General features: G+C 39.0%; 1 protein-coding gene across 8 annotated transcripts in view; it reads right to left on the bottom strand.

Annotated features, from left to right (window-relative positions):
* MAGI2 (membrane associated guanylate kinase, WW and PDZ domain containing 2) overlaps positions 1-25,963 on the bottom strand; it is a 757,062-nt gene that overhangs the window by 239,889 nt on the left and 491,210 nt on the right. For all 8 annotated transcript variants that reach the window (XM_054216495.1, XM_054216512.1, XM_054216480.1 and 5 more), the window contains 2 exons: positions 12,500-12,715; positions 1,954-2,167 (listed from right to left, as the gene is read on the bottom strand). In XM_054216495.1, coding sequence (XP_054072470.1) covers positions 1,954-2,167; positions 12,500-12,715 — 430 coding nt within the window. The remainder of the gene's footprint in view (positions 1-1,953; positions 2,168-12,499; positions 12,716-25,963) is intronic.

Consider the following 25,963-nt stretch of genomic DNA (forward strand, 5'->3'; position numbering starts at 1 on the left):
ATGAGCCTCAAATAAAGCTATAAAAGCTGCTGCCTAGTATGACTTTTTTCCACCCATTGTGATGTACACTTTAAAAATGTTTGTTTTTCATGTATTATTTAATAATCTAGTACAATCTTTACTACTGTTCAGGGAGATGTTGTTAGACAAATAGGTTTTTGTTGTCTTTTTATCTTTCCGTTTTTTGCGAAAGCAAATGGAGTCTCTTCATGCCATTAACCAAAGTGACTTGTAAACAAAGAGGCAATTTAACAGCTTCCCCACAGCATTACATTCCTACTTAACCCTGTGAAGACTGTGCAATGTGAAAACTCGAACGATGAAAGAGTTGCTCCTTTTAGGATTCTAGTAAATAATCTAGCATTTTTACAGATGTGTAATTGCACTTTTTTTGCAATCACATTATTCGAGAATATAATCCCAGAGGCATGGAGCCCTTATAAGCCCTTCTGTCCAGTCTGCACCTCTGATTGATTTCTCTGCTTTACATAACATTCATTTAGTGGAAGTGAATGATGAGCATTGTCAGAACTGCAGTGTAAACCAGAGCATTTCCAGGAAGGGAAGCAAACTGTAACATCAAAGGAATTTGTGGAGTGGAGTGGCTGCTCTGCAGAGCAGCAGGGCTACTTGCATTCACTGTTTTTGTTACAAAATATGCATTTATTTCTGGTTAAATTGCTGCGCTATTTACTACTGTCACGGTTTGGTGTGTTGGTGACCTACCCATCATCCTGTCCCCCACCCCCAAAACGTATCACAGGGTTTTGTTACAACAAGTAAAATAAAAGTGCCAGATAATTCAGTCTGCTCTCTGTCAGAACATTCAATATGTGCAGAAAAATTAAATTTGGGAGTGAAGTAAGAAGGAAACAAGGGTTTGAGGGAGCCCTGAGGTCATTGTAGTTCTTCTCTGCTCGCCTGGGCAAAGCTACTATAATTACTCTTTTTCTAGAATAAGCGTATTTTTGCCCTTTTGAGCAAAAACACTTATGTTTTAATAGTTACTGCTCTTTTCTGCCCTGTATATGCCAGAAGCTACAGTCATGCCTGTGTTTATGAAAAATCACATGCACAAACTTTATTCTTATCCTTTGTTTACACTTCATGTAATGGTCATAAAATTTTACATGAAATGAGGGGCTTAAAGCAGAAGTGACACCACCAAATGTTATTTTTACCTACTAATAATCTGAATAATGGGTAATACTCCAAATTTTTAGGGCAGTTCCTTAAAGCAAACATAAATGCTACTGCTGCCTCTGTAGCAGTGTTCTGCTGATGAAGATGTTGTTATTTTCTTTTCTATCTTTTTTTCTGGAACATGAGCTTATATCAGCTCTCTCACTTGCTGTGTTCTTATTCTGGTAAAGTGTATTAATGACTGCATTAGGAGATGAAAGAAGTTTCATATCCATTTGTTGGCTAATTAGCAACAGTAGCAACAGGTATGTATAGCGTACCAACAGGAAAAAGTTTCTACACATAATTAATTCTCCTTATTGTCCCCTCATTTATTTTATTATTTCTAAATATAGCGTGGCCTCCCTCTACTGTTCACTAGCTAGTTTTTAGCCTGTCTATCTTTCTTCCTTTAAAGCAGCAAAAAGCTCAACCCTCTCCACCTCTGTCCACATAACCAAGAACCTAGCGATTGAGCTACCATCCCATAAGCACCAGAACAGCACAAAACCCTTGCTTTCCCCAGAAGAAACAACAGCTTTAATTGCTGCCATTGAAGTGCTAAGCAGTCCCGTTGCCCGTCTTAAAACCCAGCATGCTGCAATGTAAGTCGGTAAGGCAGGGACTGCCACCAGCTCTCAGGAGCCTTGACAGCCAGAACATTCCTGCTGTTTTAATGAGGAGTGCAATGCTCCACTCCACCATATAAACCATTTCCTCACCCAGCTAAAAACGATATAGCTATTAGACAGAGAAGAAGTAGAGACTCACTCAATAAAGTAGACTTCCCCCTTTTCTGTATAAGCCATTTCCCAGTTATCAGGCAGCGGGCCCAAGTCGTCATTCTCTTCAGGTTTAGTCTGCTTTGTTACATCCATATCCTCCTTTGCTTCTTCAGGCTGAGTATATCCTGGTGCAGGACAAGGTTGGGTGGAAGGTACCTCACCGGAGACACCTGTACTCTTCTCTTCATGTTCACTTGATTCTACAAGAGAAGAAAAATTACAGGTTTTGGATATCCAAGTTACTGGTGGAGAATTTACCGGGTGCAAGTCTCCAAGCAATACTCTACGAACAGCAAGTCTTGAAATAAAGAGAAAAATTCTGTTGGGTTACACAAGGGTCCCTCTGATGATGCATTTTATCTGGAATACAATAAAAGAAAATAAAGCAATAAAACCAAACTGAAACAAGAAACTAATAAAGAGCTAAGAAACAAGCCAAAGAGTTCTTGGCTCGTTCTGTCCCAGGAGTCCTTCCAGACCAGCACTTAGCACTGAGCAGAAGACAGCCTCATATCCAGCAGCACAATTGTCTTGTGTCTTAACTTTTCAAACTCTACACCCATAAAGCAAATACCTTGCTGTTTTACTACAGACAACAGGTCCTTTTCAATTAAAAAAGTATATACACTAATTGCTTTACTTATTTTCCATACATCAAAGAAATCAATACGATACCCATCAACTCAGAGCAATACATTAACCGTATAGAAAGTGGTTGTGATTTTACTACAATATAATCTGTGGGAGGCTTAGTTTCCCACAGTCAAGGCCAAATGCTTCCTCTACCCGATGCGGTTCTATCTCGCTGTGACCAAGAACATATTCAAGAAGGAGTCTTCCTTTCCTATGTTTTTTCAGTACTTGATCTTTCACTTCTTATGATTTTAGTTTCCGTAAAGCCAGAAATTAAAAATGTGGTGTCCAACAGTATCTCTACCACTACCAGTTCCCACAGCCCAATCCATGTACTTTTAGATAAGCAAGTGTAGTAGACCTTAGCGATATTTATTAAAACATAAGCTGAACATAAAACCACCAAGAAACCTCAAAAAATCAGGTAAACAGGGGCCAGGTGTGCAACACTAGGAGTCTAAATGTGCCTTATCCACATTGTTGAGCACTTACCTCCACACTTAAGAGTTTACATGTTCATCTGCATGAATGAGAACCACATAGCAGGGCTTTCACGCACACAACTATTGACAGTGAAGAAAATACAATCTTTTCTTGACTACTACTAGCTCAAATAGAGGATGCTTGAAAGAAGTTGTTCTACTAAAGAAAGAGCCTCCTTCATCCTTGGAGGTAAATAAATTTGGTTGACTGATCTACTAGGTATGTGTTTATAAGCTGTGTTTTATCATATGGTCTCTCTGTGAACTATTTCTTTAAAAAATATGGCAGTAACCTGCTGCCTCAGTGGACAACTCATGCTTGGATCCTTTTTTCTGTTGCACTTAAATGAAGACTGATTTCACTGAAAAAGTATTCAGACCCCTGGTTTTGGCCAAATGAACTGCAACTAAAATACATTCACAATTTTAATATATTGACCTAGTCTCGACTGACTATGATGGGATCCGAGTGAGACGGCTGAAATGACCCTACATTTTAAGTTAGGTAAACGAAATTCAGTCCTGCTTAGGCTAGTTGCTCAGTTTCTGGATAGTTAAAATGAGGGGAAATGAATCTCAGACCTAGCGAGCATGGCTTTACATTAGGTTACACGAAGGCTAATGACATAAGCTCACCAGCAGATAAACGTCATAGGGACACAGACAATGGATATCAGAGGAAAACTGACAACAAACTGTGAACTTGTATACCAGTATTTAATCAAAATGGTACATAATCGATGTAATAGAGAGTAGATTGAGACTACTATAGCTTGTTCATAAAGATATGTAAGGAATGAAGGAAGTGTATATGGTTTTGTACCATCAAAAATATACATACACTTGCTCTGTGTAATACTATATGGACGATATTGAAATCTGTGGATGATTATAAAAAAAAAAAAAAGGAGAAAAAATTTTTTTAAAAGAAGCCAACAATGTAGTCTACAATGAAGTTCAGGAAGATGACAATTTTTTAAATGAACTAAGGGTGCATCCAGAGCACAGAACTATGCAGATACTTGTGTGAAGCATGTAGGAGGTGGGTGAACTTGCGTGAAATGATCTAATTTGTGATGATTAGAACAGTAAGAAAGAAGAGCAACAAAAAATTAACAACAATGGTCTTAAAAAAACCAGGTTTTAATAAACTCACAGAAATTTGATGTTACGGCAAGCAACGGTAAGGGAAAAGGAGTTCAGGAGAACGAGTAAAGATTAAATAAACAGTACTAAGAGTGCAAGCACAAATTGTTCTAATGAAAAAGAAACATAGCGACTATAATCAGAGATCATTTTGATTAAGCCATGACTTTTCAATGGTCTGCTATTTGCTATAGAATTGTACAAAAGGTGAAAACTAGATTAAGATGTTAAGGATGAACACAGAAAACCAATATGGGCATGTAACAGCAAAGCAGAACAGTCAGTCTAGAAAATGGGACACAGTCAGGGACAGTAGAGCTGACAAGAAAACTTTCTGTAAGTGCATTAACAATAAGAAGGCCAAAAGCAGATGCATTCCACTCTGTGGGAAGGAAGGAAAGCTAATAACATGTGACGCATAAAAAAACAAGGCAGTTAGTTAGTGCTCTTTTTGCCTCGGTCACTACTGCAAAAAGATTACCTGTGATTAAATGACTAACGTAATTAACATCAGCAATAGGGCTAAAGTAGAGTGGGCAGAGAACAGGTCAGGTTAAACTTAGACGGAACAGCCATTCTCAATTGGCAGAGCCTGATGGAATGAAACCTAAGCTGCTGAGGGAACCAATGAAGCAGACTCATGGCTAGTAATGGCTACATCTTTGAAACTTCATGGAGAACAGAAACTTAGAAAGGACAGACTTGGTCCTGGTTTCAGCAAAATATCTATGATTTAGGTTTTTAGATAGCTTTATAGTCTTAATTTCTGAGCACCTACGTTCCATTTGAAATAATTTGCTCAATTAGGCCATTACATTGTTTTGTAACAGAGGAGGAGGAAGACCCACGAATCTGTAACTACACATCTTTCTGTTTTTAATTCCGAGAAGGACGCTGGGACCAGCAATCAAACCACCTACATGTAAGCTCTTCAAAGGTGGTAAATAATTGTCAAGATTTCTCAGGAAGAAATTGTGCCAAACTAATCTTATTTCTTTTCATGACAGAGTAACAGGTGCTGCTCCTTGGGGAAAAATGGTAGATATAGCTTTCATGATCTTAAAAAAAGACTTTTGACTCTGACACATACAGCCTTTTAGAATAGCGTGAAAAAAAATAGATCCGGTTTTGAACAGGGTGATGGTCTATAGCTCTACAGCCATATGCAGCTCATGCTGCTAAATCTTAACTCATGCTTGAACTACATGGTATTACAATCATTTGGTGCTGTTTGCAAATGTGAATCTGTCTGTGGGAATAAACGAATTGGCAAGAGACAAAAGCGCAAGTTTTTCTTAGTTTCATCCCACAGTAGAGCAGTAGGATCCCAGGGGAGCTGAAGTTCCCTCCTCCTTATCTACCACTCCCAAATTCCCCTCTCTCCCCCATCTTGGCTTTCCAAAATATGTGGCATCTGTCTGATGCGAAATGCCACAATCAGCTGTAAAAATACAAGGTGGGGAGCAAATTCCTAGGCAGAACTCCTAGTGAAAATACAATGGAGGAATAGGGATGTGTGAGGGATGTCTAACCATTATCTTCAGTCAATAATGATACTGTTGCAAAAGAAATAAAAAGCACCATAATAGGTTTAATTAGGAACACTGAATAGTACATAATAGGTTTAATTAGGAGTGCTGTGCCCAGTTTTGAGAATTTCATGTCAAAGAAGATACGAAACAGTCCAGAGATAGAAAAGGGAAAAAAAAAAAAAAAGAAAAAAAAAGGAAAGATTGAAAACCAGCTGGTTTTAGTCTTGAGGAGAAAAGACTGATGGATTGGGGAAGCATTTTCAAATACGTAAAAATATCCTGCAAAGCACAGAGGATATATGGTCTCCACTTCCCTTGAGAACAGGAGAGTGGAATTGCTGATAAATTCTTTGGGTTTTTTGTTCTTATCTCTGCAAAGCAAAACTAAGTTCTCATCTGTCTCAAGCATCACTGACAGATCTGTGAGTTGTATTCCTCACAGACATGAGCACAGATGTGGTGACATGGCTGTGTTTTAGGATTTTAGCATGATATCTGTAATATGTGTTCTTCCTTAAGATCTTATTTTTAGCAGGTCTGAAGAGGTCAGATTCTTGATTTTCAACAACGATATTAACAAAGCCCAGCCATCATGATGGCAGAAAAAATGTGAAAATTAAGCCTTGAGGATTAGAAGAAATATTCTAAGCTTGTCTAAAACAGAGATTGCTATCAAAATATAGCAGGGAAAAAAGGAACCTGATGCTTATTTAACAACTTAAAAATATAATTATTTTAAAGCCAATCTCATGAATTATTAATTACTGGATCATTATCTTTTAATAGCTTACTTTGATAATGGAAAAGGCATCATGATGACTAAAACCCAAGCAATTAAGGTAGAATTGCCTAATGCCATTTTATAACATTAAGTTTTACGCAATGGACATTCTAGTCACACTTATTTGGAATATAGCCCTCCGGTGTCATCTTATCTTTTGTTATATATATCTATCATTTGCATACTCCAGGTAAGGTAGATACCTTACCGGTTTACTTTCTGCTAATACATATTCATATATAATGTTTGATTTGATAAAAACCAGGAGTTCTGGTTAAAAACGAGCAGTGTCTTAAATGCACAAAAAAAGATTGAAATACTACAGTAACACACTGTGAACACAAATATTTATCTTCAGGCAATATATGATATAAAAAAAGATCCTAAAGTTGTACCATCATATGAGTCCAGAATTATTTTTGTCACTAAAAAAACAATCAATTGACTTTACATCAAGTGAAATAGCCTGCTAGAGCCGCTGTCTTGCTACAAAACAGATTACACGGTCCAGTTTTCAAAAGCAGTTTAGCACAGTATCTCAAGAATGAGTGTCCTGGGAAGTGACAGAATAGGCACCAGTAAAGCACCAGCAAGTTATTGCATACGTGGAATACAAAGAACTTTGAGAACAAGATAATGTGTATGTCAAAAATACCTACGTACCATTAAATACTGTAAGTTCATCTCTGTAGTACTCCAACTGCAAATACCAGCAGTTAAAATATTACCGGTTGATATTTCCTATTCTCTACACAGCTCTTACACAATACGGTGACCTTTTTTGTTTTTTTTTTTTTTTAAATAACTGGTAGTTATGTTGCGATAGTCTCAGAATTTGAGCCTCCAGCAACACTGTTGCTTGCACTTCAAATTATTTCTATTATTTACAGTCTAACTCTTGAAATTTACCATCTAAATATGTAACAGGACCTTGTCACTTTATTCCTTTATTTTAATGCTGCAGATTATTCATGCAGTAAAGTTTAAAAACATATTCTTTTCTTCTGAAAGAATCAACTCATATGACCTAAGTAATATCAGCAGAGAGCAAATGAAAGGAAATATTATTAAATAGTAATTTATGGAGTGGTTTTAGCAGCTCTTAAAGAAAATACTTATAGCTCTTTATACCCTTATTGTGTCTAAATGACTAATTTGTTAAATTCTGCACAGGAAAAAGCCCATCCGTTTTAAATAACTGTTGGATACAAGGGTAGTTTAGAATCATAGAATCATAGAATGTGTTGGTTTGGAAGGGACCTTTAAAGGTCACCTAGGCCAACCCCCCTGCAGTAAGCAGGGACATCTTCAACTAGATCAGGTTGCTCAGAGCCTCATCAAGCCTGGCCTTGAATGTCTCCAGGGCTGGGGCCTCCACCACCTCTCTGGGCAACCTGTCCCAGTGTCTCACCACCCTCATTGTAAAGAACTTCTTCCTCATGTCTAATCTAAATCTACCCTGCTCTAGTTTAAAACCATTGCTCCTCGTCCTATTGCTACATGCCCTTGCAAACAGCCCCTCCCCAGCTTTCCTGTAGCCCCCTTTGGGGACTGGACGGCTGCTATAAGGTCTCCCTGGAGCCTTCTCTTCTCCAGGCTGAACAACCCCAACTCTCTCAGCCTGTCTTCACAGCAGAGGTGCTCCAGCCCTCGGATCATCTTCGTGGCCCTCCTCTGGACCCTCTCCAACAGGTCCATGTGCTTCTTGTGCTGAGGGCTCCAGAGCTGGACACAGTACTCCAGGTGAGGTCTCACGAGAGCAGAGTAGAGGGGGAGAATCACCTCTAACTCATGTTTGCCGAGCTATGTGCATCTATTTTCCTGTGAAAATATCACTTCGCAGGCTTGGAGCTACTCCCATTCCCACAGAGCTGTAGCCATATTTGGGTTTTGGTGGAAGCTTTGCATGGAGGCACCATTCTCACTGAGTGCGACCACAGTAAGAACTAGGAGCTGGTGTGGGGGAGGGAAAACAGGAGACATGGAGACTGGGTGAGCACAGGGTATTCCGTAGGCCACTCATTGTGACCTAGCTGTGATAAACTGAGTTTAAAGAACACACCTACAACAGAAATATCCATGGATACCAACTTTTGTATTTTTTAAAATCTCATGGCTCTTAGATGTTGTGTCTGTTATTGTCATGCCTCTGGCTCTCTTTGCTGTTTAATAATAAAAGAAAAAGCTCAACCTGTTGCGTGGGACTACTGCACCTTGCGTGGTGATTGATGGCATGGGGACTCTAGCCTTTTGCTTCATTAGCAACCTAAGGCATGGAATGATTATTTTTAAACTTTATGTCATATCTTATTCCTCAATTAATTTGAGCTTGCCAGAACTTTCATTCTCTGGGTGCAACTTATCATTGCTCAAGTAACGTCAGAACAATGCACATACATAAGCACTCTTTCAGTGTTAGAGTGGTTCTTCTGGAATTTGGATGATAAACAATCAGTGAGAAGTGTGAAGCAAATGTGACATGACCAACAGTGTCAAATCATGATCCTGGTTGTGAAGGAGACACTTAATTCTCTGCAGATGCGAACAGCAACAGCAGCGAAAAGTGAATGTCTGACAAGCAGGTTGCAATTTGACCAAGACTCTTTTTAACTCTTTTGTCAAAGCATCAGTTTTGCAGAAATCGTTGATTTCAATGCAGTGTCCATCAGGAAAGGCTTCTCAGGCGCAAGATGTCTCACCCAAACCAGTGAATGGCAGATACCCAACCCAGAGCAGCCAGAAGTCCAGTAATGTGGGCAATTGCTCTAGGTGTGAGAAACCCAACGCTAACTCTAGAATTGGCCATTTTAACAGCTAATCTATAGATTGTGTCTCTCATATGCTGCTTGATAAATAGTAGGATTCTTCATTTTAGGCTCCTGTGTATCTATAGGCTGAATAAAGCATTCTAGATCGTATAGGTGATCCCATACAATGGGTATCTAAAACAGCTATGCTCTTTTACTCTTTGGAATTGCCTCTTTCTCCTTACTTTATATAAAGAGAGCAGAGACAAGTAGCTCAAACAAAAAGTAAGGCATTTCGTCATATAATTTACTAAAGATGGATGAGATAAATCCCATCTCCCAGTTAATACTATTTTGTCCTGAGAAAACTCAATCCAGGAGGAAGGACTGAGAGTGATCCATTCTAAAATGGCCAAAAGCCCCATCCTGAAGGGATAAGAAGGATTCCTGTCGGGTTCTGGGCTGAGGACAGGTGACAAAATCAGAAAGAATAAACACATTGGGCAGCACAAATTAACAAGACAATTACGGATCATGATTGAAGATCTCCAGTCTGTACATATACAATATCTGAGGGAAATCTGATGGCCTATGAAGAAAGGTGTGTGGAAGTGAATGAATGAAAAATTGATTCCTACTAGTAAAGCTCAACAGATGCACAGACTATCTCAACAGACACTGAAAAGTTTTCGAAAACGAAAGCACAAAGATCTCTGCAACTATAAATGTTACTTATTGGTCTGATAAAGATGGGTTTATTTTTCTCAGAGTCATCTTAAATCTGTTACGTTTCAACCTAGCAGTCCCAGGTGTTACAGCAGTCCTTTGAGATGCCTGACTCTGATACCTTCGGCAGTTAATAAGCCATTAAGTTGCTGAGCACCTATAAAAATATATCAATGTTTCAAATGCCCCAAGAGTCCTATATTTAATAAAAGACTCCCATTAGAAGTGAAGCCTTTAAAAGAGAATACACTTTCTAAAAGAACTGGAAATAACAAATATCCTACCTTTGTCACTTCTTTATAAAAACTAGATTGCTCCCTCCACTGAGAGTTAAAAAAAAACAACCCACAAACATATTCTGGGTTTCCTGATTGTTCAAAGACACAAACTACAAATGCACACACACATTTTAGAGATGGCTCAGACTATCAGCTCACAGCTCACAGAGAAAATGACTGCAGTTAACAGGGTCCGTGGGAGCTACGCTGCCCAACAAAGGCAACACAGCATGGATGTACAGAGCTGCTTTGCCACAATCCCCAAAGTCCTCAATCAGTGTAACCGAACAACAAAACCCTGCTTATGAAACCATGATAGCCAACACAGGCACTGCTTGTTCTGCTGGCCACACCTACAGGAATGACTTTGTGGGGGCGAGGAGGGGGAGGAGGGGGGCTGCCTTACACCGATGCTCATGTATTTCATTTTGTAGCACAGCACATGCCACTGCCTGTTTCTTGGGTGCTGCCTAGTCATCGTTCACATGGAATTTGCCTGGGAGAAACAAATTACGGGTGTACAATGCAAGGAGAAAGAAGGTAAACATTGCCTCTTGATCCAGTTTGAGCTGAAACATATTGCCCTGGAAATTGCTCCTCAGCAATGGTCCATTGTGTGGCACATTTTGAATAACTGCAAAGAATGATCTTTCTAATGATTTCTACAATACACATCAGAGACCAAATCCTGCCTTTGCCTCTTTCACTGTGGAAGTATCCTGGCAACAGAGCCAGTGCTGATGTTTTATGTAAGGATTTCTGGGCTTCATCCTTTTCTGCTTAGCTGTGTAGGAACGGTCAGAGCATTGTCAACAGATGCAATGTTGTGTGGAAGGGATGAGCAAGGTCATCACAACGTGTGATGGCAACAGCCAGGGAGTAATGCTGCAGCCCTTTGGCGAGCCGAGAGGGGAGAACGAGATCCACTCTCACCTCACCGTTCCCTGCCACCCCCCTTGTACACGGGGATGGATTCAGCACAGGGATTTGCCCTTAGATGTAACATTAGGCAACAACTACAGAAAAGTATGTGGCAAATACATCCTTGATGGGAAGACATTCAATTTGATATACTGTCTAATGCAATAGGACAAAAAAGAAGTATATACAGAATCTGCACTATGAAAATCCTTTTTACAGTGCTTAGAAGATCAGGTAATAGAATTTTTGTTTCACATTAACCTATACGTTTAGAGAACTTGCAATATTCCATTTTATCTTCTCATCCATATGATTGTCACTACAGACTTTTACTTCAATAACTTATTTCTGAATTTCTAAGTTCCCCAAAAAGGATTCACAGCGTTATTTCTCGGAGAGATATAAAAGTCTGAATTCTTTAATTTCCTACTTGAACAACAACAAAAATAATTTCTTAAATGGTATTTCAGAATAGAAATTATTAAGTACTGTAAAATGATGACTTGCTGAAACATTGAAGGGAAAGCTGATTACCTGCTTGGGAAAAGGCTGGAGTGCTCCACTCAGGATACCAGTCAGTATCTTGAGCCCCCTTTTTTCTGAAGAACTATGATCTGAGGCGTAAAACAACAGCTGCCTTTTAGGACTAGACATCTGAAACCTTTATCAGCTTTATGCAGGACCTGGAACATTGCTGAAAAGGGTCCTTCCTGATAGTATTGCTAGCTAAGTTTCATCATCACTGCCACAAATTCACCAGTATGATGACAACTTTACTGTTCCACAAAATTACTAAGATTTCATAACAATTTGCAAAAGTTCATTTCCTAATGTAGTGAACTCTGTTGCGAGTATCACCATTTGAGAACAAGGAGACCTGAAACACAGAGACTAGATTCATTTGACCAAATTGCAATTCTCTAGACTCCCTCTATAGTCAACGGAGAGAAATAGGCACTTGTGATTGACTTCCTAACTTAGAAATCTGAACGGGGGCACATGAACTGTATTCAGAAAGTAGGTATTTTTCTCTTTGGTGTACAAAGAGGGTTCAAAGGGACTAGTTCAGAGACAGATATCTTTATGGTAGCTAAGTGAGATGACTCCCCAAAATGGAGGTTAAGTAATTTGTTTCTGGCTTCAGAGAAATTCTATTATTCAGGATTCCTGGCTTTCAGTCTTGCAAGAACATCCTTACCTGAACATGCATATTCTCACTGCAGGAGGAGGGAACTGAGGACTCTGAATAACAGAAATGCATTGCAAAGTAAGAAGGAAGAACAGACCTGGTGTTACTGTCACGTCATTTCCATTGACCACAGGTCTTTCTTCCTCTTCTTCCTCCGGTGGTTCAATACCTGTCTTCTCCATATTGCTCACAGACTTGTTCCTTTTACGTTTGCCTTCAGCCCCGGGGGTGGCACCTGGGAGGATCTGATCTGTCACATTTAACAGCAGTGGAGCTGGTTCTGCTGGAGGCTTTGGAGTGCCGTAATAGTTGTCTGGAAAGAAAAGAAAAGGAATAACACATAAATATGCAGAAATACATATGCGACTTCTTGTTCTTTTGTCTTAGATTAATGGTGTTATGCGAGGTAGGATCTGGTTCATCAGCTAATATAAAGATTAGTTCAAAATGTTTTCTGTGAAGTTAAATATTCACCTTTCATGAAATGGTAATTAATTTTCTTGGTGGTAGCACTAGTGATCAAATCATGCTTACAAGTATGTACCATATTAACAGTTCCTGAAGCTTTAATAGGGTAAGTTAACAATCCTCTCATCCAAATATGTGACAAATAGGCAGCATACCAGAGCTGTTTTCTTATTTCAAGCTGTTAGTTAGGACAAATTGGTTTTGTAACATCTATGCCACAATACAAGAGTTTCTGCAGGATCAAAAGGACCGTAAAAGTATTGGCTATTCATTATGTTATCCTCTCACCTGCTTAGAAAGTAAATAATCGTTCCATGATTCAGAGATCTGCAGTTTTCAGGAATGCTTGCACTGTCTCATTTTTCATATTTGTCAATTTTTTGCTATTCATGAGCTCCAGATTTGTAATAGTTAATGCTAATATATTTTCAAAGAAAGTTGAAACCTTATACTTTAAGGTTTAAAATTATCTCAAAGGACTAAGGAATTCTAAGAAGACTTAAGGTGGCTGACAGATTACCCTCTATTTGTCTCTCATGAAATTTCTGGCAACTTCCTCTGAATTGTCTACTTTCTGCCAAAAGGATTATTAGATTAGGTGGACCACGGTCTGATCTTATCTATCAAAATCTGTATGTTTGCATTTCTAGCACATCTGGTCTCAAAACTGGATTCTTCTGATACCTCAAATTTGGCTTTAAAAGCATGGTTAAAAATAAAGTATTACAGTAATTAAATAAAAGAACATTGAAAAAATTAGCAAGTCCTCTCTCAAAGCGAACATAAAGACATAAACACATACTACTTATACAGAGTTATTTTTTTTCATCTGCAAGTTGAGTTGGAGGGCAGTGAACACGATGCCTTACAACTAGATTTTCAGCAGTTAATATGGGAAACTAAAAATAGTGTCCAGCTCTGAGAAATTTTTTCCAAAGGAAAAAGCACCTATGTAAGAATATTAAGTTGCTGAAGATGTTTGTGGACTGTATGGCCACTTTTTAATTCTTATCCCACAGTTTAGGGCTTCTCTGTGATCAAATAATACTAGCAACTAGAAAAAACTATTTTAACCACATAGGAGTGTGACACAGGTAAAGAAATGTGTTATATCCGCACAGTAAACCATCATAGGATGCAATTTGCAGGCAGAGTAAAAATTATTTCTGGTACTAGTATTCCTGTGTGTTTCCAATGAATTACATTGTTCAGGCACACGACACCCACAACACAGGTAAGTAATCGAGCAGTCTTGCAGTTACTGAATAGTCTATGAATTTTTTGCAGTGGTTTAGCAAAACAATATTCATAACAGATGTTTCTGTAATTGTAACACACTAGAAAAAATTGCTGTGTTAAATGGCCCTCGTACTCACTCTGGGCCCAGGGATGGCAGAATGAAAAATGGACTCGCTGAAGCTTTTCTTTTGATTTTATGAGATGACGGCAGGTTTAACACAGAGCCCCGGTGCCAGGAGCGCAATGAGCTGTGCGTTTGTGTGGCTGTTTGTGACCTGCCCTCCCACAGCCTGCAGGAGTTCTCTCTGCCTCCCGGGGTTAAAGCAGGGGAGCAGAATTTGGGGTCTAAGGGGAGAAGGGAAATCTGTATCGATCCACTTGCAAAACTGTCACTCCAAACAGTGTCAAAATCAGATCTGGTCACAATCAAACTTCAAAGCTCTGACAGTGCAGGGTATTTTGAGAGTACCTGGAAACCAACAGTCTTGAAGGCAGTGCTCCATTGGAAGTCTACTTTTATATTTCCTTAAGACCATGTTACCTTTACTGGTGAGAGTGGCTGTCTGAAATATTACATATTGTGAAAAAAGGAATCCTCAATTAAAAAAATTCCTCCCTGACCTAAGCCATTTTACCAGTCTGAAAATTAATCAGTGCCACAGATGCCATAAGCTTCAGAAAATTTGTGAAGTATGCACTGATTTACACTGATTTAATAAATATCAGCACAGAAATCCCACGATTATAGGACCAGTGCGATACAAACTGTGAAATTAAAAGTGCAGTACCTTGGATTTTTTTCCTTTGTTCTTAGTCTTGACATTGTCATACAAAATTGAGTGCAGTTCTAATTAGCAGTAATGCTAATATCCTGAATAGAATATAAGATGTTTTAAATGAAGGACATGCTCATTCTGTTTTTTTATATTAAACACTTTTTCACTTCGACTGACTGTATGCATTAGTGGGAGACAGAGACAAAAGTCATAACAAAAAAAAATTTCTATGAATATGACATATATAAAAAAAATATATAAAAATATAAGAAAGAAGAAAAGCACATTGAAGATTGGGACCCAAAGAGGATTTCACTCTTGCAGTTTCAAACTGATAATGCAGTAGAATTCCCAAATTCTGTCCTCTAACATAGCGTGTTATAGGCTTTATAATCCAGTAACCATTGATTTAAAAGTAAGCTTTGCATTAATACTTGCTATCTATCTGTCTGTCTATCTATGTATTTATCTATCTACCTACCCATCCGTCCATCCATCCGTCCGTCCGTCCGTCCGTCTGTCCATCCATCCATCCATCCATCCATCCATCCATCCTTAATTCAAATACATGCATAAGCAGTGCAAATAAAAATAAGAAACTAGTCTACATCTATTGACATAATCGGTGCATCATAAAAATGATGAAAGGGGTCCATACAGTTCCAAAGGAAAAAACATAAAGGATGACAGACCCAGCCATTTCAATGGAGGAGCAATGCTCCATTAAATAAAAATTAGAATCAATGTAATCTGTATCTTCTATCAAAAAGAGTTTCTTGGTGTCTTGAAATTCCTTGCCTAAGCCTTAGAAATTAGAATTAGAGCTAATGAGAGACTCTCTAATAAAGCCTCAGCAATTGTGATATCTAGGCGTAAAGCAGAGACTAAATGTTTACACACTGTAACTTTTGTTGCAATGATGTTAGGAAAATCTCTGATCAAATCAGCTCTTTTTCATCTTGCCTGAGCAAAGGACAAGGCTGGTTCAAGATGTTACTGTCGAAACACTAATCATAAGGTACTGAAATTCAGCTTCCTATGGATACAAAAAGCACACTAAATAAATCATTTCAGTTGTGTTTAACTTTAAAAAAATGAATTAATAAAAAAAAAAAAAGAAAGCTTACTAAGAGAAAACATAATCCCATGCTCACTGGCAGTCAAAACCCCCAGCAGTCAGGAGCTTTAAAAAAAACGAATGGAGGACAAAACAGAAAACACCTTTATAGTGCTATACAAAACCACTCCCTTTTGTATACTGCCTGCTGTTCTGGTACTTGCCTCTCAAAAATTACATGGGGGAACTAAAGAAGGGCAATTACAGCTTGGAACTGCCTCAATTGATTTGGAGTTTTCAGCTTGGAAAGGGGACAACTGAAGGGGGATATGGCAGATATGTATAAAATCAGGAGAACCCTGGGAAAGTGCCTAGAAAATAAATGAATGGATGCTTGGCTTCTCACTACATGAGAACAAGAGGATGCCCAATGAAATTAGCAGGTTTAAAACAAGCAAAAGAAGTGGGTTTTTTTCACACAGCATGAGAATAGTGGCATTCACTGTCAGATGCTGCCAGTATCATAAATACAGTCAAAAAGCAATTACACAAAGTCATAGAAGAAAATAACCATGAAAGCCTCTTAAATATTAAAGGTACAAATTCTGAATGCAGAGTTCCATACAATACAGATTGGTGGAGTGCAGAATGCATCTCTGCATGCCTTCCCTGTTCTTATATTTTTTGCCTTAACATCTACCAAGGGGCGATAGCAGAGACAGAGCACAGGGCTACAGTTTCCCTTGGTTCAACTGAGCGCAGCCGCTCTCTTACTCGTGTGCCTCCTCGTTGTACTGATAAAACGTGTGCCTCCTCCTCTGCCACACCAGCACAAAGTCAAGAGGTCAGTTTAAGCCAGCAGAGCTCAAGCTAAGCTCTTTGCGCTGGACCTGACTAAAAGCCTTCACGCAGACAGGCAGTGCAGAACGAGTATTTAATTGCGGAAATCCCACCACTGCTTAATCCATCTTGCTGCTGTGCCTGATTGCCCCAGTGCTCCCAGCCTGTTCCCGAGCGCAGCTGAACACTGGAGATGGCCTAACCCAACCCGTTTGCTGCCAAAACGGCTTGGAAGCCACTGCACAGTTACAATTACTAAGTATTCCTTGCCACCCCTAAGCTGTATGAAAAGGTCTTCCTGATTCTGCAACGAGGGAGTCAGAGGAAATTACTGGGGAGGTTAGCCCTGATGAGAGAGGCCAAATCAGGGAGTTGGAAAGTCAGAAGAAGCAGAAAAAGGAGAAAACAGGGAGGACAAAACAGCTATTTTTCTTCTTAACCTGAGCTCACCTATGTCAGGAAGCAGTATGACTTTTATTTTATCGATGAAGTGTTTGATGATGAAGCAATAGATCCTGACTTGCTTACTGAGGAAAGGTAAGCCCTTATGAAAGGAAAAAAGGTAAAGCATTTGGGTGGTAGTAAAGAAGCAGAAGAATCATCAGGCTGAAATGATAACAAGACTTGGATCTACTGGTGGTCACTATACCGATGTGCTCGACATCCAGTGATCCCCGTGACTGGACGCAGTTATAAATATGTCTCCCATGACATGCTCCGCTTTGCAGTACATCGCAGGGACTGACCTACATGCACTTTCCTCTGCCTGGCCTTGCTGAGCACCCTCACCACCACCACCCCCAGCCCCTCTCCTCTTCTGCGAGCAAAGAGCCCAAAATGCAGCATAGAGCAGACATCTCCACTTTCCATCCTTCCACACGGACAAGGGAGAGGAAGGACTTTTGCCAGGTCTGCATCCCTGGCTGTGGAGAAGGACATACTCCCTTAGCTCCTGGCACCAGCCACCCTGAACCGTCAGGTTGTGGAGGAAGGGGGTTATTGCTGGCAGAGCCCTTGGCTACAGAAGCTCCGCTGATCTCTTCTAAGAAATGAAAAAGTGTAGTTCAAAAGCGTAAGTATTATGAAAAGTTAAGAGTGGTGCTGAGGAATTAGGAAATTATAGTAAGAATGAACAATCAGACAGAAAATGAGAGGTGTGCCAGAGCCAAAAGCTTTTAATATGAATACTTCCCACTATGGTGTGACTCAGATTCTGAGCCCAGAATGAGATACGCATTCCTTTTCACACTTATTTTTAGAGTGGGATGAAACAATACCCAGCTACAAATACACCCCTGTTTCTGCTTATTCAGCACCCTCATTTAGACTGATCTGTCTGTACTGTTTATACAACTGAATTGCTGAAGTATCAGTCAAAATTACGTGAGTCAGCCACAACTCGAGGAAATGAAAGACAAACCTTATTTTTCAGTTATTAGAATAATAAGTGCAAATGTTATGATGAATGTTAAATCTCTACATCTTGCTTTTGTGGTCACTGACCAGTGATAATTAAGGGGAAAGTACTGGGAAGTTTAATTATTGTCTGGATCTAAGCTACATTTGATATTTTAACAGCTCACAAACAAATCTCTTCCGAAGAAAGGCTGAGGGATTTGGGTCTTTTTAGTCTGGAAAAATGACAACTGAGGGGAGACCATATCAATGCTTATAAATACTTAAAGGGTGGGTGTCAGGAGGATGGGGCCAGGCTCTTTTCAGTGGGGCCCGGTGACAGGACAAGAGGTAACGGGCACAAACTTGAACATGGGAAGTTCCATCTCAACATGAGGAGGAACTTCTTTACTTTGAGGGTGGCAGAGCACTGGAACAGGCTGCCCAGAGAGGTGGTGGAGTCTCCATCTCTGGAGACATTCAAAACCTGCCTGGACACATTCCTGTGCAACCTGCTCTGGATGACCCTGCTCTGGCAGGGGGTTGGACTAGATGATCTCCAGAGGCCCCTTCCAACCCCTATCATTCTGTGATTCTGTGATTCTATGAAATACATATGGAAAAACAAGAGATTGCAATGGTATACAGAATTTTAGGTAGGCAGAAATTAGCTTATTTTTTAATTAAAATAATAAATGTGAATATTTTATTATTTGATTCAAAGATGAGAGCTGCATTTGTTTATGACTAGAGGCCTATTGCATACATCAAGAAGCATCTGTTTATAATATATAATGAAGGTGTCTGAACATCATCTAAACAATAGTAAAAAACTAACAAAAAAAGAGATTTTGGAAGTAACTAAAAAGTGCAAACTTAACAATGAAAGGAGATCCAAAAACAATATCTCCATCCGTAGTGGTAGTGGCCCACAGCCTGCAAGCCCTGGAACATCAAGCTCAAGTCTGCTGCAGTCTGGAGTCTACCATTCTTTGGATGCAAATTTAAATGCAGGTTTCTGGCAACCTCCAGAAGACAGCAGAAAAAAAAGGCTGTGTTTTTGGTATTGCTCAGGGCAGGCACAACATGCTGGCAATATAACCAGCAGGGTAAGAACATACATGGTTGTTAGTCTTTCAAACATTGCACTAAATTGTCATGGCCAACATAGCCCAGGTGAATGGGCTGCAGACACCTTCTTTGAAGGATCCGGTATTGTGTGCGATGGGTGTTGAAGACAGGAAAGATTCCTAAATGCAGGCTCCATGGATCTCCTAAACTCTGCGTAGACCTCCAGGAGCCAAACATGTGGTGTCACCATACTGTCATTTCACTGTGCTGTCAGATCCACACATTACGTTGTCATGGAAGTAGGTCCAATCGATTGGTGTCTTCTTATGAAGTTATTTTATTCTAACATTTCTGGTCACCTGTACATGTCATTTATAGCATTCTTTTGTATGCCATGAAACATACTTTGCAGTACAAACAAATACAAAAGTACGGAATATTTTAAAAATTCCAAAAGCGCTCCCTCAAAGTTCTTACAACCACCTTATAAAATTCCCAAAGAAGAAAACAGTACATAGACGTTGTTAAAACATAATTAGTGGTGTATTTTAACAAAACTCAATTACCACCTCCTTAAGGAAGCCTTGCAAACTTCTTTTCACCCACTCACCCTGAGTGAGTAATTTATTTTGACGAGTGACTATACTACAATTAGGGATTTTTTAATCATTCCTGTAAGGTTGAGTGAGTAGATTTTGTACTTGGGTTCATACATTTTCATGATGGTTTTGCAATGCTGCTTGAGGGATCAAAGTTGCAGAAGTCTTAGTATGGTGGAATTAAAAAATGAAGCCTTCTAAAGTCTTTAGATTTTAGATTTTGCATTGGTATTATCTTTACTCATGATCTTGTGACAATAAGATGGCAAAGAGGCCAGGAAAGATCGTAGTTCAGATCTCTCAGGATTTAGAGGAAAAAAAAGTTATGACGTATAGATTTGCAATAATGTTTTTCAGGAATAGCTCTTAATTTCTATTGTGTTCTCTGAAATATTTACAAGCAAAACTACACTTTTACTGAGATCTTTGCTGCTGCTTTCAGTTTCTGTACTTCCAGTCAGAGCCTGAAGATCCAGAGAAGTCTTTGCCCTTTTTTTTTCTAACTAAGCCTCTGCATCCGGATTGATTAGTTCTCTGAGCCTTGCTCTTACATTAATGTCTGAATTAAAAATACAAATTAAAATGTATTTACTTTGGGAGTGCTGTCAGAATGAGTTATACAGGATATACACAACTAATTCCATACTTGTTGGATACAGGGATCCCCAGGGCTCCTTGGTATAAAGCCTGTTTTTCAGCCTTGCTATTTTCTAACCGTGTTGGGCTTTAGCTATGGCTAAAGCTACTCAAAAGGATTCTGCTAGAACAGAGGGGTCAGAGTTATTGCCCATGCACTCCCAGCAAACACTTGAGCATTTTCTGGCAGGGGCTGCCCAGCTGTTTCCCAGAAGCAGGGAGTTTTTTGATACCTTGTGCTGACGCGACTCTTCCACAGGCAGAATTCTCATTTGGGTTGGTCTCTGCAGCTTCTGCTAACAGACGTTAGGCAGATATGCTAACTTCTGTGTCAACTAATGACATTTTAATAACTGGCTTCAGGATTGTCTATTCATCTACATTAAAATTAAATGACTAATTATAGCTGTGGATTTTTGCCCAAGAGTGTTCTGGCCCCCAATGAATGCAATAGCAGAGGAAGTTTCTAAATTCACGAGTGCAGGAATGGAGGCAGACGGGCTGTCGAACCTTCCAGCACGACGGACCTGCTCTTCTCTTACTATTGGACCCCACCTGCCCCCAATAAGAATCTCTCTTTTACAGACAGACTGGGAAAGACTGTAAAAGTAAGGATATATGTGTTTGTTTTGATTTCTTAATTTTTATTTTTCAAGACAAATATCACTAACAAAGCAATTTTTGTAACCTTAGGGTACTGATAAGAGTATATTGGATCTGCATAGGGGATGACGTAAACCAATTCTGGTTTTCATACATTTTGAAGACCCCCAAGTTAAGGTGTACAAAGTTCATTCTCATTAAAAAATAAAATTTCCTCAGAGATGTTACTTCATGCTTTAGTGTATTTCAGAGAGTTCAGACTTCTAAGTTTTCTTCGTCTCTGTTTCCATAGTTCCATTATACGTAGCTGCTTTTTCTTTTTGCTAAGGCTTTCTTATTTTTTTATTTTTTTAAATACTAGAGTGGTTTTATCCTATAAATATTCTGCACTCCTTAGATTTTGCTAATTACTCTTTTAGCTATTTGCAGTAGTCCGTCTACAAATTTAGGCATATACGCAAGGCTAACCCATAAAAACTCTGCATTAGAAGTACAAGAAGCAAGTAGAAAGAACCATTTCACCTTGACAGAATCAGACACTGCCTGAACTGTTTTCATCATCCCTTTAATTCCTACCAAGACAAAACCATGTGAACAGATACAACTCTCTTGAGCACTAAATCTCTCACAGTTGGGAAATAACAGTTCTCCCATCAGACCTGGGAATCCCATGGGTTGAAGGTGTAAATACATTTCAGATAAAGTAACTATAAACCATCCTGTGTTAAGACCAGGAGGAGGTGGCTATGGAGAGGGAACGGGCTTCCTTTGAGATTCCTCAAAGATTAAGGTCCTGACCTTATTTCTCCCAAATATTCTTCAAGTTTCTCTTTCGCTCTGAGAAGCAGAACAAATCAATTTCAGATAATGGCCTAGAAGAGAGATGACTGCTTATCAGATGCAGCAGTGTGCTGCACGCACTGCACATCATCACAGGTCTCCCAGCCACCAGCAAATATGAAGTGACCTTTAACTTCCATGTTTTGATCTTAGCACAGCATACCAGAAGTGAAAAATCTAGATAGAGATCTTTAAAAGGCTACTCTTACTGATTTAAGCAAAGTTGTGGACAAAGGCACAGGAATTAATAATTAATACAAAAGGGCATTTGGGCTTCACAAGCAAGAATCATAGAGGTACGAATGCACGGTATTAGAATAAGACTGCGCAACAATACAGCTTGATAAATACATTAGTAACTATTTTATAGTATTTTGCACATTTTAAAGCAATTCTGTCATCTGACCTCATCTTCTTAAAAGCAATAGTGCAATCTGAAACCTCTACTTTCCCATAAAAGAGACATGGTTCATTTCCTAAACAGTATCTTCTTTGCTGCAGCTAAGCGGAGATACCAAAATACTTCTTTCCACAGCACATAGATCTTTTGTGTTGTGAGCTGGCTGTTGTCTGGATTCTGCCCTTGAGTAGTCACCTCTCATTGTGTCTGATCCCTAAATGGTAAGAGAGAGGAGGTTTTTAAGTCACTTCACTTTTGTTGCTTAGAAGTTAGGTGTCTGGTTTAAAGTAACCATCTCTCTCCACCCACCTACCCTGGGTAGCGAATTTAGGTGGGATGAATTGACCTCTGGAAGCGTGCATGGTTTTGGTTGCTGACCTTACAAGAAGGTGCAGACACCTTTTAGATGGCTAATGCTAGATGAGATGATTGAGACCTTTAATAACCAAGGTCCCAACACACTGCATCATGCTATTGCTTTCTGACATCATTTACACATTTGGGCTTAACAAACTATGAGATTGCCTACTTCCCTTTAACTCTGATTTTGTCTAATTTATACAAAGGTTCTTGTAGAAGTAAAAGTCCCTTGCCATATTAGAGAACAGCTTGCAGCAGAGTCCCTCCCTTTTGACAGTAGCGCCTAGATGGTTTGACACCCTTGTAAATGATCCGGAAAGGAAACATGAGAAGAGACTAAGAGCATTTCTAGACAAAATTTTATCTAGTTTAGTCTGGGCCACAGAAATGGATATTTCTGAAGCTTCAGAAGGACTAAAAAAGGAAAAAAATATGAGTGTACAGGAAGGCATCATGTTCACTGAAATTTATTATTGATAAATACAAATCAGGGAACCATCAGGTTGTAAAATGACTGTCCTTTCTAGAGAGATACTGGCATTATGGCAGCTGACTGTACAGCGGCAGCTTCCTTCTGCCAAATAATAAGCAAAGCTAGAACTGCAAACTGGAAGGCAGCTTATGGAAGGAATAGAAGATGTGTAATACAATGCTCAATAATGTCATTAAGAACTTCGTTGCATACAGTGTTGGCACAGGCTTTTTTAAGGAAAAAAAAAACCACAGAAATAAAAGATGTTCTGAAAAAAAGCAAAGAAAATGATAAACTTCCTATAATAAAAATCAAATGTATTTATGTAATAAGGTGGTAAAAAGGAAGGAATAACTACAAAATCTACATAAAATTAAAGACAAGAAATTGAAGGTCAGTGAGAGGAAGCACCAGCATTCAAAAATGAAATAAACTGTAAAACTTCTGAATTTTTTCAGATCAAGTTTTGAGTCAAAAATGGGAATGAGTTTCCAGAACATACAGTTACTATACCAGAAATGTTTGAGATACTACCCGCATGTTAAATCGATCCATAGTTGCTCCAGATCCATCTGAAAATGCTATGTGTAGGGGAACAGGGACCAGGAGATTTTACTCAAAAATGTATATTGTAGAGGTCTTATAGTCCTGAGATCTGTCTTTGACTGAGACAAGATGCTGGATTAATGCCCCCACTCCTGATTTGATCAGTTTGTTTCTTTTTTTTTTTATAGGAATTTAGGCTTATTTTAAAAGCTGCATTTATAGATACCTTATACAATTTCACAGTGGGTTTTTCTCTGGGTTATAGTTAGAAACCTGTTGTCTCCAACTTCCCTGACAACCTCAAGAAGGCACTGTAGGATGGTAATTTCATCTCACATTTTCTTCAAACTTTTTTTTTAAGAAAAAAAGAGATCTCTGTAGTGAAGCAGTTTTTGTATTCATTTATTCAAGCTGCTACCAGAGAGAGAGATCTTGCCAATTGGAAAGGTACGTAGGGAATCCTTGCCTTATGTGCCTAAAAAGTCATCTGCAGATTGTCCTGGATAGTCATCTTGCACAACGTGAATAAATCAGATGTTCCCTATTGGTTCTTCCCTTAAGGAGTTGTCAGAATAAATAAAAATACTTCTCAGAGGCTCCCAATAATTCCAGGTAAAGAAAATAAACAAAGAAACTTCAAAAAAGAACCAAAAAAACCCACCAAAAAACAACCCGGAAAAAACACTACATAAACTCTGTTTTCATGGACAGAAGATTATTATTTTGCCACATTAATGTAAATCATCAGGGTTTTTTTGAGGTAGTTTGGTATTATAGATCCTAAATACTAAGCAATAACTAAAATTTAATGGAGACTCTGTGTTCCCATTTTGCCTTAAAGCCAGTAAGATATCTCTCTTTAATCTGGTATATTTTCACTCAATTTGCTGTCTACCACCTTGGTCCAGATATGACAGATAGATAGAGCTTTACTTTTCTCATGGGAGGTTTAATCCATAACTTTACTACTAATGAGTTCTTGTGGTATAACAAGGAACTTTAGCTCCTCCAGAGCTCAGTTACTACATAAAGACACATGATGAAGCAATCCCCCGTCCTAAAAACCTGTCCTAAAAAAATGCAGCCTACCTGTGTTGTGACACAACTTTCAGCCAGGAGGAAAAAAAAAAAAAAAAGTTTGTTTTAAACTAAAGTAATTATTTTTGAATCATTCAGAAAAATTAAGATAAGAAAAAACTAAAAAATATTGGGCAATGGAATAATAGATATTTCCAGGGGTGAGTTTATCACATGTTAGTAGATGAAAAGAGTAGGGAAAGAGATAGTCCGTGAGGCTTTAACAAGTGAACTTGGCCACACTTGATGAGTCTTCTCACTCCTAAACTATATAATGAGGCCACTTCTTGTTTGCCCTTCTTCAGGCCCCACAAATTACAAGTCCTCCAAAAGAAGGAATGGAGGGTCACCTTCATCCTGTAGCTAGGCCACTCTCTGGGAGTGCAAGGTGAGACAATAAATAAACCCTGACCTTCCACTGCCCCTTTTCTTTGGCCATGAGGCTACCCAGAAAGTGGCCATGAAGCTATCAAGAAAGCGCCATCACCACCATGAGAGCCTGGGTGTTTTGCCATGCAGACAGCTTGTATTATGCATTCTCTGACCATGGATAAGACTGCTGTGGAAGTGTGTGGGATATTGGTGCTTCCACTCATTTATTGCCTATGACAGAATGTAGGCACAAATAGACACTTTGGCCCCAAAGCTCTCTGCATGCATGGAACTGCAGAAATGCAGCAGCTGTCAGTGTTGACTGAATTAAGTGTTATTGGAGCTGATGGTCCAAATTTTGCCCTTAATTTACTCTGGAAAGATACAACACAAATGGAATTTACACCAGTGAGAGCTGTAAATCCAGCTGATCAACAGCAGAAAGAGTGGTTGTTAAAAGATGAAGAGAGCTTTCACTTTGTCTCTTTAAGAAGACATCTAATAGTTGCCTGAAGGCAGTTAGACAAATAATTAAAACCAGAGGTAGAATAAATGAATTGTTATTCACCCAGTAGTTGACTGTTTAAATAATTTCAACTGAAAAAAAAAAAAAGAAGTACTAGCTGAAAAATCTTGGCTTTTTTTGTTCTCTGTCAAGGTCGGCCAAATGTTTTTGATGTGTAGTCTGCACAGTCATTACAGATTGAAGCCAACATGCACAACTGTCCAAGTGTTTCTTATCTCTCTCTTTCTCATTGACACACTGTATTGCCCCAGGCTACTTTTTGTTGGCTGTCCTTGTTTTGCCTG

Source organism: Rissa tridactyla, chromosome 1 (assembly GCF_028500815.1).
Source record: "Rissa tridactyla isolate bRisTri1 chromosome 1, bRisTri1.patW.cur.20221130, whole genome shotgun sequence".
In the NCBI taxonomy this organism is placed as follows: Eukaryota; Metazoa; Chordata; class Aves; order Charadriiformes; family Laridae; genus Rissa; species Rissa tridactyla.